Source organism: Aegilops tauschii, chromosome 4 (assembly GCF_002575655.3).
Source record: "Aegilops tauschii subsp. strangulata cultivar AL8/78 chromosome 4, Aet v6.0, whole genome shotgun sequence".
Lineage (NCBI taxonomy): Eukaryota > Viridiplantae > Streptophyta > Magnoliopsida > Poales > Poaceae > Aegilops > Aegilops tauschii.
In genome coordinates, this window is record NC_053038.3 from 339,197,523 (window position 1) to 339,213,968 (window position 16,446).

General features: G+C 46.0%; 1 protein-coding gene across 1 annotated transcript; it reads right to left on the bottom strand.

Annotated features, from left to right (window-relative positions):
- Positions 1-15,315: 15,315 nt before the first annotated feature.
- LOC141021866 (uncharacterized) lies at positions 15,316-16,188 on the bottom strand. Its single transcript, XM_073497718.1, has one exon. The coding sequence runs from the start codon at positions 16,186-16,188 to the stop codon at positions 15,316-15,318; it is 873 nt and encodes a 290-aa protein (XP_073353819.1).
- Positions 16,189-16,446: the final 258 nt, after the last annotated feature.

Here is a 16,446-nt window from a genome sequence, read left to right on the forward strand (position 1 = left end):
CTAGAGGGACATCCTCTAGTTTGGGTGTTGGAGATGACTGCCAGGTGGTTTAGAGGGTGAAGCTATATATGTGTGTGAGAGGGCACTTGACTGCATGTAGAGAGAAACATATGTAGTGTGCGTGATAGGAATCAAGAGTGAGGGCGAGAAAGAAGGTTGATTCAGAAACAGATAAATAGAAAGATAAAGATGCTAGCTAGTGTGCGTTAGAGATAGGAGTCGAGTGGATCAGAAGGCTGAGTTATGTGTGTGGGTGTGAGAGAGATAGAGAGAGGGTGCATGTGAGTCACATACAAACAGATATCAGAGAGAAATGAGATCCCGAGAGACGGAGTTTTGTGTCTGCGAGAGAGAAAGATATTTCACAACGGGAGTGATAGCTAGAGAGACATATGAGGGAACGCAAGATATCTCTAGGGAGAGAGACTGTGTGTGAGCGACATACAAGAGAACAATGGAGAAATATGAGACCCTGGGAGACATAGTTTGTGTTTGTGTGTGAGAAAGAGATATTTAAGAGGAAGAGTCGTAGGTTCTCATATCTAAGGAGCGAAAGACATCTCTGTATGAGGGGTGTGCGAATGGGACACATGGGAATAGTAGAGAGAAATGAGACCCCGGGAGACAAAGTTTTGTGTTTGTGTGAGAGAAAGAGATTCCACATGGAGAATCATAGTTAGAGACACATAGCAGGGAGCGAGATATACTTAGAGAGAGATAGAGTGATGAAGGTCGAGGGAGAGAGTACCATCAGTGTGTTACAAAGATAAAAGATCATTGTCGACATACAGGTAGCACGAGAGATACCTGAGAGACGATGAACGCGTATAGGTCCAGAGAGATAGTCCTATATAAGCATGAGCGATAGCTATATGAGACGAATATCTGGATTAAAGGGGATTCAAATATTTAAACTGGAGATCATGACATCGATAATATCATAATGCAAATTGGTGTATCAAACATGCATATTCATTTGAATTTGGGCACACGTGTAATGTTATATAGTTTATCAATATTGGTGATCCATAGATTCTTTAATTACAAACAATGCATTGTTTATATGCAATTAATGTCTAAACAGGATTACACTATAAGTTGCGTGTGTGAAACACATTATACATGTTTGAGAAGTAAAAAAAAACCGCATGAAACACACATTAATTGGAGACAGTTAGTGAGGAATGCATACATTGGATTTCAACATAAAGTGGTTTCAAATATTTGAAAATCCAAATTGATGGATACAACCTTATGAATCTGAGATCATGCCATTTGTAAACCATATTTATGTATAAATGGTGTTGTGCTTTTGAAAGTATATATAAAAAATGATGTATATAGAATTTAATTCCAATTGAAAATGGATCCCGCCCGAAAAAAATAGAATACAAACGGGATTCGAATTGAGTTGGCACGGTAAACGTGCACTCTGCAAAATTTGAACGAAGCGGGGAAAGTCGCAGTAACCGCCCAAAACCAAAATCTGCGAGATGGAAATTACTACTGCCTATCCCTGCCACGCAAAGCCTATCTGCTGGATATCTATAGGTTTCGATAGGGGTAGGTTTGTAATTTCACCCAAACGTGACGTAACCGCCTCTCACCCGGATTCATACACGATGGGCGCCAAAACACAGTGTGTCCTCGGCCGAAATCGACTCCCTCCCCGATTCATATTCATACACGATGGGCGCCAAAAACAAACTCTCGTCGGCAAATATTCGGTGTATGCGAGATTACCGTCCTATCCCCAACCGACTAATATTGTTGTGATGTAGGAAATTTGAAACGGGGCTAAGTTTGTAAATTTCCTCGCATTTGAGACAAGCGCGCCCTGAATACATGGTTCCCCCTTCCTCTCTACCTCCCTTTTCCCCATTCATACTTCGTGGGCGCCAAAACACCCTCTCCATCCCACCCTCCTCCGTCCACCGCCGTCCGCCACCCCATCCACCGCCGTCATCCTCCACCATGTCGGAGCTGATACGCCGACGCCGCCGTCCATTACAAGAGATTGACCTCTCTCATCCACGGCTTCGGACCGGCATCCTTGCATCCCGTCCTCTCGCTTCATCCCCGTCGTCCACCTTGCCGGCACTGCTCCTACGACCGTCTCGTCCACCGCGCCCCGCCGCCACCGTCTACCCTCCTAGATCTGCTTCCATGCCGCCGACAGCCATCGCTACCGCAGCCCCGTCAAATTCTCAGCAGATGCATACACGGCGCCGCACCAGAGGCGGTACTCTTTCGTATCTGCTCAACTTATTTATCGCAGCAAGAAAATAGATTGCCACTGCTTTACTCTGATTTCTTGTCTTGGTTGCGAAGTTGCCTTTGTCCGGTTTGCACCTTCAGATCCACCATGGCACGCTCAACACTATACTCCCAATGCTTATGGTTTTCCCCTTTTATATTCCACACTAGTTAAATCGCAGTAGACTAAATTTCAAAATTGGGTCGGTCGATTTTTCAGAGCTCGCCGGAGTTCGCCGATGCGAACGAAGGGGCTCAGGTGGTTGTGGGGCCTCGCCGAACGAAGAAAACTCGATGCGGGTGGGGGTTGGGGCGGGGGTGGGGGTGGCGGAGGAACACAGGCGGTGGGGGCCGGTGGTCTGGCCGGTGGCCCGTGCGGTGTTCTGTATGGGAAGAATTAGAGACGAGGAAGAAGAAGGGTTAGGAGACGTAGGATCTTCATCCAACCGCCTGAAATGGTCGAGAGACAGCTAGGAGTTGCATTCTTAATGCGCTCTGGTTCATCATGTGTGGGCACTGCGCAACCAACATTTTATTATCCAAAATCTGCTTGCTCTCTTTACCATGTTCCTCTTCCGTTCTTCTTTAATATGTACTCTCTCCATTCCTAAATACAAGTCTTTGTATAGATTCCACCATGGACTACATATGGAGCAAAATGAGTGAATCGACACTCTAAAATAAATCTAGATACATCTGTATGTGATCCATAGTGGAAATCTCTACCAAGACTTATATTTTGGAACGGAGGGAGTATGATAGTAGTACAGTATGTTCCTTGTACTGAAGATGAGCAGGGACATTTGCAGTGTAGAGGTCTATACGGTCGGTTGTGATGGACACTTTGAGCCTCTTTGATTCGTAGGATTTTGTAAACATAGGAATAGGATTTGTAGTGACCTGCCCACTTGAATCCTATAAGAATAGCAAGGAAATACGGGGAGCTGTGTCGCCTTTGAGAGTTACACTGATATTAACAGTACCACACCTTCACTTGGACAGAGCTGGTATCCGAAGCCTTTCTAGTCGTACCGGCAATACTAGCACATATATTCCAGCAAGTTCCACTTTGTTGATTTTACTCTGATGCTTAAGGTTTTCCCGTTATATCTACACTATGATCTGTGTAGCTGCTTTGTGTCGCACTAGCAGCAGTCCACTCTTGAAGCTAAACACTACAATGACTTACAAAATTGGCACCAAGGCATTGAGTGCCATTCTGGATGCAATGAAACTCATATGCTCCCCACCTGTTGACTCTTGTTCAGAATATGATCCTAATGACTCTTGTTCAAAATTGCCACATATAGAGACACAGCATGGAATTGCATTTCTTTGGGCGTTGTGATTCATCATGAGTGGGAAACCAACATTGTATGCAATGAAGCGGAACCTCAAGAATATGCTTCCTCTTCTGTTCTTTAACATGTTCCGCTTTGTTTATTCTGTATTTAGTACATACAGTATGTTCCATGTCATGAAGGGGCGTAGGGGCATCTGCAGTCAACAGCTGATAGAGTTGGCCTGTACGTGATCGATAGGCTTTCAATTACTAGCGGCAATACAACACCGTATTTTCAAGCCAGTTCCTCTTTCCCGATTTATATATCGTGGTTATGGTGTACCCTGGTTATGTACACCATGATCTGCCTAGTTGCTGTGTGCTCTTGTTATCATGGTTTGGCAATAAACTCTCTATACAGTATATTATGAACCTATCATCTGCCAACTATCCTTACTTCTGGAGCCTATTTTTTGTGTACTTGTGCCAGATTATATAATTGCACGCACCATATTACAGCACACATGAGCTCTCTCATCAGAATCCAGTGATAGCACACATGTGTTTACAGGGGTGCCCCTGTATTAGAATATCATCTGCATTACAAAGATAATCTCACAACTATTTATGTTTTCATGGTTCTCAGATATTATACGCAATTACAGTGAATATCAGAATCCGCGCATCAGAAGAATATTGTGGAACACTGCAATGACTTACAAAATTGGCACCAAGGCATTGAGTGCCATTCTGGATGCAATGAAACTCATACGCTCCCCACCTATTGATTCTTGTTTACAATATCATCCTAATGACTATTCTAACCTAGAGGAGTCAAAGGCAGATGGCATGTCCTGTTCACCCATCAAGGTGCCTGTTCTAATTTGGCAAGGTTTTATTGATTGCGCGTATCTTGCATATGTTGTCTTGCATTTCTTCTACTTTGTTGCACCGCCATCTGCTTAGTTTACTCATCATATAACTCAAGATGCCATGCCCATCCATTGTCAATACATATTCCTTCTGTCATCATACCATGTTTTTCCACTCAAATGCAGTTCTTGTGCACCAGACATCAAAAAGGAAGAGGGTGATTGCCGAACCTGAAGGAGCACCAGCAAAGTCCTTGAAAAATGTGGTGGTGCCGGAGAAATCAGACAGCGCCCCACTTATATTGGCTGTACAACCAGTGACACAAAACGTAGGACCGACTCCAGCAGACTGTACCCATACTTCACTAGCCACACCACTAGCCCCACCACACAGGACCTGCACTCCAGCAAAAGGTATACTGATTTCATTTGCCATAGCACCAGCTGTACCACAGAAAAATCCCACTCCAGCAAAAAGTACAGCAAGTCCACCGGCTGAAGACCTATCCCAACTGTAGAGACGGCCAATTCCTGCAGATTGGAACCCCATTCCATTTATTCCCAGTTTAAAAGACAATGCTTTCAATGTTCTTAGGGACTACGTGCATATATTCCCATCATGGGAAGATTATAGTGAAGACAAACACCATTTTCACATCTTCCTGTCCAACTTACGTGTAAGTGCTATTATTCATGGTTATTATTTTCCTGTTTTCTGCTAATTGAACACATCAATGATTTACATTACATTGTTGTAACTAGGCGAGGGTCAATCTGGATAGTCATGACGAGCAAAGCTTGCTTGTGCTTTTTAAGGAAGCATTGCAGCAGTATCGGTGTTACCTGAGGAAATCACACTTTGATGGCAAGTCTATAAACGAATTTCCGGTGAATTCTCCTGTGCTAAATTTAGAAGACATTGAATGGAAAAACCTTGTTATGCACTGGTCTCGTTCCCAGGATGAGGTACTGTCTATGAAATCACATGACAATTTGAACTTCTACTTTTCCGCATGTGCCTTACGGATCTTTTTTGCAGGAAATCTGCTCGAAGAAGAATTCCGGTTTGAAAAGAACGACAGGATATCGCAAATATGCTGCCCGCTGCTTTGCTCTTGTTAGTACCTGTTGTCCTGTATCACTGTACTTGCATACATACCTGGTTCATTATGTGACAGCAGTATGCATGATAGCTTACTTATCAATTGTTCGCTCCAAATTATCTGATCTGTATGAATGGTTACATTAGTGTAGAATATATCCAATGCCAATGAATTTTTTTAGCTCTGCATTGTTCTTGTAAGTACATGTTGTCCTTTATCAGTGTACTTATATTGACACGTAGTTGTTCATGTACCATCATTCTGCAGCTTATTTTCCTTGGCCCTCCATTTTCTACACATCAGATCTATATTTACTCTTACATAAGGTTGGTACTGAAGAAGTTTAGTTGTGCATTGCTCTTGGCTGTGCCTTTTGCCTATATCGCTGCACATACATTTATAGCTACTTGGTTATGTAGCATCACTCTTCATCTTATCTTAAATATTCTCCATTTTTCGTATATTATCACATCTATATTTACTCTTAACAAAATGTAGAATAAAGGCAATGCTTATGAAGAAGATTCTGTGGTAAACTTCTTGAATTGCCCCCCCCCCATCAGCATGGACAAGGGCTTTATAGAGCCTGTCTTCACCAGTAATGTAAGTTTGTCCTTCTCAAGCCTTCAAACTTTGTTGTGTATATTTGGTTAGGCATGACTGCAACAGCTGTTTATTTTTGGTGTTTGCATCAAATTGCATGTTTAAAGTTTATTATGTAGTTCATAAACAAAAGTTTGTCCTTCTCAATCTAAGTTTTCATTTGTACAACCAAGTTCCTTCTTCATACCATGTAAATTAAACTATACAGAGCAAGTGATCTTCTTTTGCACTGCATGTATGCTTCTGTTCTTCATCCGTAATCCAGTGGTGTGGTGAACCTACCCACTACAGCACAATGTCATATTCTGCAATGTCTTAACTATGAACAATGTCATATCATTCTACTATTATTTAAACCATCTCTTTATTTGCCAATCTGAAATGGGATAAATTGACAACACACTAACCAACTATACTTATGAGTTCTTGATCTGTAATCCAGTGGTGTCGTGAAGCTGCCAACTCCTTCAAAATGTCATTTCCTGCCATGTCTTGACCTGAACAATACCATATTGTGTTAATGCAATTTTAAACTGTGTCACTTTATTCGTCAGTAAGAAATGTGATGAATTGTCAGCACTGATACTTTTATGTGCAAAACCTGTCATCTGTCTGCTTGTTTATCTTTCAGAATGAGGAAGATATAAGTGTTGAACAAGCGCAGTCTCATCATCTTGCTCAGCTGCTTGCGCTGCAGCTCCCCAGCAGGGCTAACCTTTCTTGAACTCTATTGAAGTGCTGTCGGTTTTGTATATTATTTTGTCGGCGTGTTTATTTGCACTGGTGGCGATCTTTGATGCCCAGTGTATGTAATCTGTTGTCTGCTTGTGCTTTATTATCATAGTGGCGAACTTTGATGCCTAGTGGATGTAATATGTCATAATTTCTTTATTGTATAGTCTAGGTTTTTTCTTATTCACGATGCTGCAGTTATTTTCCTGTATATATATCTTATCTTCGCAGTAAACCGGCCAAACCGTAAAATTACGGTACATAATCGGGCCGTCATGCAATCACGATGTATGATCCGCATCATGGGCCCCGTCATCTTGGTCCGTTAAAAGGCCAAAAGTAAACTGGCCCACTAGTAGATTCGGGCCTTTAATAGGCCAAGTAACCCCCGGCCCTCTTTTCGCAAGAAAACTCCATGGGCTTTTAGGAGGCTGAGAAGTAGGTTGGGCCTGAAACGTGCCAACAGCTCACGGGCCGGCAGCAGCGCGAAATGGACCCCGGCCCATGATTGTGCGAATCAAATCACGGGCTTTTAATAGGCCAAAATTGTCCCGGTCCTTGTTTGGCCCAATCAGATATCGGCTGCGAGCAGGCCGGATGCAAACCGGGCCGTAGTTAGGCCCAACTATATGACGGGCTTTTAACAGGCCGAAATTAATATAGGGCCGAAATGTTAAACGGGCCCTTAACAGGCCGAAACTAATATCACGCCGAATTACTAAATGGGCCTTTAGCAAGTGGGCCCAAAAGCATAGCGTCCAGTTGACGGGCCGAATCTGATATGGGCCATAATTTAGCCCAAAGCCTCTTAACGGGTCGGACCTGATCTGGGCCGTAATTTGGCCCAGAACATGGTAGGCTTTTAACGGGCCGGATCTCATATGGGCCATTATTAGGCCCGGAACGTGGCAGGCCATTAATGGACCGGATCAAATATGGGCCGGCATTTGGCCCAAAACATGGCAGCCAGTTAATGGGCCGGCCTACTAGGGTCCTCAAAATCTTGTGGGCCTACAGCTGGGCCGACCCATTAATTTTGGCGAAATCTCGTGGGCCTTTAGCTTGGCCGGCCCATTATGATCCGCAAGAATCTTGTGGGCCTTTACCTAGGCCGGCCCATTATGGCACACAAAAATCTTGTGGGCCTTTACCTGTGCCGGCCCATTAATGGCCCGCAAAATCTTGTGGGCCTTTAGCTGGGCTAGCCCATTATGGTCCGCAAAATCTCATGGGCCTTTAGCTGGGCCGGCCCATTATGGTCCGCAAAATGTTGTGGGCCTTTAGTTGGGCCGGCCCATTTAAACTTGATGGGCCGGTCCACGTGTCAACATATCATCGGCGCGTCTCGCCCATTGGATGAGTGACACCTGTGCCAACGCGGATCTGACACGTGTCTCCTCCAGCCAATGATTATTTTACACGTGGAATCCCCATTGGTCGGGGCTGTTAACGGGTTATCGGATCCAAAATCCGACCCGATAGCTTAACGGCGTTCCGTTACGGTGGATGCCACGTGTCGGTCACCCTTGACGAAAGCACTTCTGTGACGCGCGATTTATCGTCATGGAAGTGGACACTTCCGTGATGATAATTTTGGTAATGTCATGGAACAGTTCTACGATAGCACAGGTATGACTATCTTGATTCTGTCATAAAATCGTCATGGATGTACATGCATGACAAAAAAACGCGACCTACTGTGACAAACATGTATCGTCACGAAAGTGTATTTTTTTGTAATGTATTGAGATCCAAAGAGAGAGAAGAAGCCATCTAGCTAATAACTATGGACCCGAAGGTCTGTGGTAAACTACTCACAACTCATCGGAGGGGCTATGGTGTTGATGTAGAAGCCCTCCGTGGTCGATTCCCCCTCCGGCGGAGCGCTGGCGAAGGCTCCAAGATGGGATCTCGCGGATACAGAAGGTTGCGGCGGTGGAATTAGGTTTTTGTGGCTTCCTCTAATGTTCTCGGGGTACGTGGGTATATATAGGAGGAAGAAGTAGGTCGGTGGACGCCCGAGGGGCCCACGAGATAGGGGCGCGCCTAGTAGGGGGGGCGCCCTCCACCCTCGTGGCCGCCTCGGCTGCTTCTTGACTTGCACTCCAAGTCCTCTGGATCGTGTTTGTTCCAAAAATCACGCTCCCGAAGGTTTCATTCCGTTTGGACTCCGTTTGATATTCCTTTTCTTCGAAACACTAAAATAGACAAAAACAGCAATACGGGCTGGGCCTCCGGTTAGTAGGTTAGTCCCAAAAATGATATAAAAGTGTAAAGTAAAGCCCATAAACATCCAAAACGGGTAATATAATAGCATGGAACAATCAAAAATTATAGATACGTTGGAGACGTATCAGTGACATATATTGAGCCTTCAAGGCGGGATACCTATGTTTGAACTGTGCATTGCCACAAGTTCTCTTTGGTAACCTTTAACTTGGGAAATAAGCCTCCAAGAATTTGCAACAAGGCATATAAGCCGGATCAATAGGGTAGTCATAGCTATGCTCAAAGAGTAGGAAGCCCCCAAGTAATTTTTAACAAGGCGTACAAGCCGGATCAACAGGGTATTCATAGCTATGCTGAAAGAGCAGGAAGCCCCGAAGTGATCTTATGAATTGACAATAAAGACTCGGATACTCAGAAATGAAACGACAGAGGCCCTGAATTATCAGCGATGCCGGCTTTATTATACTTGATCATAATATATACATGGATCAAAATATGTATAACACAAGAGCCAATGGCTCGGATGTAATAAGGCCGAAGATGAGCAATGTTCCAAGGCCGGCGGGTCTCCTCCTCCGATGTGCGTGAGTCCTAGTGGTCTCGAACATCAATGAGTTAGTACGATCCGTTGTTCAAGTTCTTGCTGACCACAAAGGGTCCTTCCCAAGGTGGGGATAATTTGTGCATATCCGTCTGATCCTGGATGAGCCGGAGCACCAAGTCACCTTCTTAAAAGGCCCGGGTCTTATCCCGGCGGCTATGATAACGACGCCGACCTTGTTGGTATATTGCCGAACGAGCCACTGCAAGGTCGCGCTCTTCATCCAACAAGTCAAGAGAATCTTGACGTGCCTTTTCCTTATCAGCTTCAACATAAGCCGCCACACGGGGAGAGTCATGACGGATGTCACTGGGGAGAACCGCCTCTATCCCGTAAACCATGAAGAAAGGCGTATAACCCGTGGATCTATTTGGGTAGTATTGATACTCCAAAGCACTGAGGGTAATTCCTCGACCCCAACAACCCGGCGTCCTCTGCAAAGGGACCATAAGCCGGGGTTTTATACCTCTCAAGATTTCTTGATTGGCCCTTTCAGCTTGACCATTAGACTGGGATGAGCCACTGATCAAACATCAAGACGAATATGCTCTTATTGACAGAATTCTTTCATAGCACACTTAGACAGGTTAGTGCCATTATCAGTTATGATGCTATGAGGATAACCAAAGCGGAAAATCACCTTTTTAATGAACTGAACCGCCGTTGCCACATCACATTTGCTGACCGGCTCTGCCTCAACCCACTTTGTGAATTTGTCAACTGCCACCAAAAGGTGGGTCTTCTTTTCCTTGGATATTTTGAAAGGTCCAACCAAATCCAGCCCCCAGACTACAAACGGCCAAGTAATTGGAATCATCCTCAGTTCTTGAGCCGGCACATGAGCTCATTTGGAAAAAAAATGACAGCCATCACACTTGCTAACCAGATACTCCGCATCAGCATGAGCCGTCAGCCAATAAAACCCGTGACGAAAGGCCTTAGCAACGAGAGATTTAGAGCCAGCATGATGGTCGCAATCTCCTTCATGGATCTCCCTTAGAATCTCACTGCCCTCCTCGGGAGAGATACATTGCTAAAACACACCTTCAAGACTGCATCGGTGTAACTCGCCATTGACAATGGTCATTGACTTAGACCTCTCGGTTATTTTCCTGGCCAAAGTTTCGTCATGAGGTAACTCACTCCGGGTCATATAAGCCAAATATGGAATTGTCCAATCAGGAATAGCATGAAGAGCCGCCACCAACTGTGCCTCCGGGTCAGGGATAGCAAGATCCTCTTCTGTAGGCAACTTAACTGAAGGATTATTCAGAACATCAAGAAAAATATTACGTGGTACCGGTTTACGCTGGGACCCCAACCGGCTTAAAGCATCAGTCGCCTCATTTTTCCTGCGGTCAATATGTTCCACCTGATAGCCCTTGAAATGGCCAACAATATCCTCAACCGCCCGTTGATAAGCCACCATGAGCGGGTCTTTGGAATCCCAAGTCCCTGAGACTTGCTGAGCCACCAGATCTGAATCGCCAAAACACCTGACCCGACTTAGATTCATCTCTTTAGCCATCCGAAGACCATGGAGTAAAGCCTCATACTCAGCTGCATTGTTAGTGCAAGGAAACATCAGCCTCAAAACATAACAAAACTTATCACCTTGTGGGGAAGTTCAAATAACTCCGGCCCCCGAGCCTTCCAATTGCCTGGATCCATCAAAATGAATATTCCAATATGTATTATCCGGCTTGTCCTCAGGCATCTACAACTTTGTCCAGTCACTGATGAAATCAACAAGGGCCTGAGACTTAATGGCTGTTCGAGGCACATATTTCAAACCGCGGGGTCCAAGTTCAATGGCCCACTTAGCCACCCGGCCTGTAGCTTCTCTGTTCTGAATAATATCCCCAGAGGAGCAGAACTCACCATAGTGATGGGATGACCAAAGAAATAATGCTTCAAATTACGACTAGCCATGAATACCCCATAAACCAGCTTCTGCCAATGTGGATACCTCTGTTTAGACTCAATTAATACCTCACTGACATAATAAACCGGCATTTGAACCGGATATTCCTTGCCTGACTCCTTCCTCTCCAAAACAATTGCCACACTGACGGCTCTGCTATTAGCAACCACATATAAAAGCAAGGGCTCCTTATCGATAGGAGCTGCAAGAACCGGTGGCTCAGCCAACAGTTTCTTAAGCGCCTTAAACGCCTCATTGGCAGCATCACTCCAGACAAAGTGATCTGTCTTCTTCATCATCTGGTAAAGAGGAATAGCCTTTTCACCCAGGTGGCTTATAAACCAACTTAAGACCGCAATACGACCCGCCAAATGTTGAACATCATTAATACACGCCGGCTTAGCCAAGGAAGTGATAGCCTTGATCTTCTCCGGGTTAGCTTAAATACCCCTTTCAGAGACTAGAAAACCCAGGAGCTTACCCGCTGGCACACCAAAAACACATTTATCCGAGTTAAGCATCATCTTGTAAACCCAAAGATTGTCAAAGGTCTCCTTCAGATTATCTATCAAGGTCTCCTTCTTCCTGGATTTCACAATGATATCATCAACATAAGCATGAACATTGCGTCCAATCTGGCTGTGGAGACAATTTTGAACACAACGCTGATAAGTCGCCTGAGCACTCTTGAGCCCAAAAGGCATAGACACGTAGCAGAAGGCTCCAAAGGGAGTGATGAAGTTTGTCTTCTCCTGGTCCTTAGCTGCCATCTTGATCTGACGATAACCAGAATAAGCATCTAAAAAACTCAAATGCTCATGACCCTTCGTAGCATCAATGATATGATCAATACGAGGGAGAGCAAAAGGATCAGCCGGACAAGCCTTGTTAAGGTCCGTGTAATCCACGCACATACGCCAAGTGCCGTTATTCTTAAGCACCAGTACCGGGTTAGCCAACCATTCATGATGAAAAACTTCAACAATAAACCCAGCCGCCAAGAGCCGGGCCACTTCTTCACCAATGGCCTTGCGCCTTTATTCATTAAAGCGACGAAGGAATTGCTTGACCGGCTTAAACTTCGGATCAATATTAAGAGTGTGCTCAGCGAGTTCCCTCGATACACCTGGCATGTTAGAAGGCTTCCATGCAAAGATGTCCTAGTTCTCACTAATGAACTCGATGAGCGCGCTTTCCTATTTCAGATCCATGTTAGCACTCATGATGAACTGCTTGGATGAATCGCCAGGAACGAAGTCAACCGGTTTAGTATCATCTGCCAACTTAAACTTCAACAGCGGGTCCTGCTCTGTGGTTGGTTTCTCTAAGGGGGTCATATCTGTCGGGTCAACATTATCTTTATACAACTTCAGCTCCTCTGTTGCACAAGCTGACTCAGCATAGGCAGCATTGCCCTCCTCACACTCCAAAGCTATCTTTCTGTTTCCATGCACCATGATGGTACCCTTATAACTCGGCATCTTAAGCTGCAGATAAACATAACAAGGCTGTGCCATAAATTTGGCATAAACCGGCCGCCCAAACAAGGCGTGATAAGGGCTCTTGATCTTGCCCACTTCAAAAGTCAATTTTTCAGCCCTGTAATCATACTCATTACCAAAAACTACCTCCAAGGTTATCTTGCCAACTGGATATGCCGACTTACCGGGCACCACCCCATGAAAAATTGTGGAGGATTGCTTAAGATCTTTGTCGGTCAAATTCATACGACGAAAAGTATCATAATAGAGGATATTGATGCTACTACCTCCATCCATGAGCACTTTAGTGTACTTTTATTCTCCAACCTGAGGTGTGCCACCACCAAAGCCAGCTGACCCGGATTATCAACCCGGGGCGGGTGATCTTCATGGCTCCATACAATGGGCTCTCTGACCATCATAAGTATCGGGGAACCGCCGGCTTAACTGTGTTCACCGCCCGTTTGTGAATCTTCTGATCTCGTTTGCACGAACTCGTGGTAAACACATGATATTGACCACTAGTCAGCTGTTTCGGATGACTTTGATAGCCATACTGCTGCTGCTGATTACCCTGATTATATTGTTGGTTAAAACCGCCTTGATTGCCTTGACCCTGAAATCCAGAGTTTGAGCCGCCACCTCCAAAGCCAGGTCCATGAGAGCCGGATCCTGATCCTCCATGCGGGCCCTGGTTACCCTGCTAAAAACTGGAATTTCTATACTCCCTCATGATGAAGCAATCTTTCCAGAGATGAGTGGCCGGCTTATCTTGAGTACCATGCTTTGGGCAAGGTTGATTCATCATCGCCTCAAGGTTGAATTTTGGCCCACCAAACCGGGGTGCTGACGACTTTCCCTTATGCTTACCATTATTACTCTGTGCATTGCTATTAGCCACAAAATTTGAACCGCCGTCAGCTTGCTTGCGCTTACCATTATTACCTTGACCCACCGTATTATGTTGTTGTCCCTTTGCATTGCCATTCTTCTTCCCCCTGCCAGCCTTTTCATCATCAGACTCAGGGTCCTTAGTGCTATCAGGATCAACATATTTGACAAGAGCCGCCATGAGCTCCATCGTATCATTGCAATGGCGCTTAAGCCGCCCCAGCTTCTATTTGAGGGGAAGGAAACGACAATTTTTCTCCAAAATCAGGACAGCTGAGCCGGCATTGATGCTATCTGATGAGTGGATAATGTCCGAGATCTGGCGTACCCAATGAGCAGTTGATTCACCCTCACTATGGACACAAGTGGTTAAATCAAGAATCGGCATGGGTTGTTTGCACGTATCCTTGAAATTATGAATAAAACGTGCCTTCAATTCATCCCATGATCTGACAGAGTTAGGGGGCGCTCCCTTCAACCAGGTATGAGCCGGCCCATCCAGCATCATGGTAAAATACTTAGCGCACGCAGCGTCATTGACATCCAACATCTCCATGGCCATCTCATAGCTCTCAATCCAAGCCTCCGGGGGTTGATCCGCGGTATAATTGGGTACCTTCCAAGGGCCCTTGAAGTCTTTGGGTAACTGCTCGTTGCATAGAGCCGGTACTAAGCATGGCACACCCACCGTCCTGGAAGTCACCCCGGCTTCTATGGACGTCAAAGGGTGCAATTGAGCTGCTGAGCCGCCAACTGAGCTGCCAGCTCTGCCTCACGGCGAGCCCGTGCTTGATCTACCAACTACTGAGCATGGTTATCAGCCCGTGGCGGGTCATGCCCACGGGGCTGATTACGATACCGCTCACTGCTTGAAACTGCCGGTGACTCCATGTGCCGACTATAGCTTCAACTCGGGCGCGGAGTTGAGTGGATCTGATCACTGCTGTAGGAGTAATCCGCCTGCTGAGCCACCACCGTCTGAAGAAGTTCTATCGCCTTCCCAGCTGCGATAGCTTCAGGACTCTCACCTGTGACCGGAAGAGCCGCCAATCGTGATGCAGCGGCGATCATGTTGTCCAACGGGTTAGAGAAGTGACCCGGAGGTGTTGAGACTCACTGAGGCGGGGTTAAATTGACTCGAGTCAGATCCGCCACATGGGGTTGAGCCGCCGCTCCGGTCCTAGGCGCTTCAGGGCCCCGGGTCACGCCGGGCAGGTTACTTGGTCCTGCCCCAGGCATATTGAAGAGATTTCTCACATCGAACTCATGAGGCAGACGACTCTGGTACCTCCTGTTAAAAACAGTGTTTGATGCATTCTGATCCAGGCTTAATCGAAAGTTTTATGATTGAATCTGTTGTGATTCCACCTCCAAGGCAGCTCGCTCTGTTGCCATCCTGGCATTTTCAACATTAAGGTCCTCCTTAGCTTGAGCTATCTCATCACGCAACTTCGCAACGTCCATGTTATGTTGTGCTTGATTCGCCGGGGTTACCTCCACCATCAGCAACGTTGCCAAGACCTCCAAAAGTTCAGAAAAAACTTGAGCCAGTGGGCGCATAGGGCCTCCTGCCCCGGCTGCCGTAGCGGCTGCTGAACCGGAAAACATTGTTGCCGCAGTTGAGGAATTCTGCACCGGTTGCGTGCCGTCCATGAAGATCGCAACCCAGTTTGGCGGCTCACAGGGGTCCGAAATACTGTCGCCATTAGAACAGCCCCCAAGCCTATCATCTTGCAATTGATACATGGAATTGGTCTCGCCGGTTGAGGACTCGTCGCCAGAGTAGACGGCCGTCTCTCCGCCGGACACAGATCCTCCCTCAAGATCCACCCCTTGAGTAAAGCCGACAAAAGCACACTTTAGAGCGGCTTGAACCTTGGCAGGTCGCGCGCGCTGAGTCGTCTCGATGATGTCGGTGCAGATGTCTGGCTCAGGCCCCAACTTGCTGATCTTGCCGATGAAGACGTGGATTTCGCTGAAGGGGGCCTGGTACCCGTATTCAATTGAATCAGCCTCGGGACCCCATCTTGCGTCATTGATGTAGATTTTGCTGCGGCAACTCTTGGTCATTCGGCCCACGGCATATCCCTTGATCCCTGAGAAACTGCCCTTCAAGAACTCCAAACCACCATGCTCTGGCCCCACGGTGGGCACCAACTGTCGTGGATTTAACATGGCAGATTCCCTAACAAAAGGACTTAGGTGTGGAGCCATCGTAGCTAGGTTAGCTTAAAGGGGTTGAACGGGACAAAGGACATAGAGAGTTTACCCAGGTTCGGCCCCTCTCAACTAGGTAAAAGCCTACTCCTGCTTTCGGTTGTATTGCTTGTGTTTCGATTACCAGGGAGCGAATACGCTTGACCTAGTACTCGATCGATTGTTTTCCCCTGTTAACCCGCCGTTGGGTCACCCCTTTATATATAGGTTGATGTCTGGTGGCTTACAGAGTCCCGGCCAGCTCACACAAGCGTG

Coding starts and splice junctions, on each gene's coding strand:
- LOC141021866 (XM_073497718.1), bottom strand. CDS start 16,188: ATGGCTCCACACCTAAGTCCTTTTGTTAGGGAATCTGCCATGTTAAAT.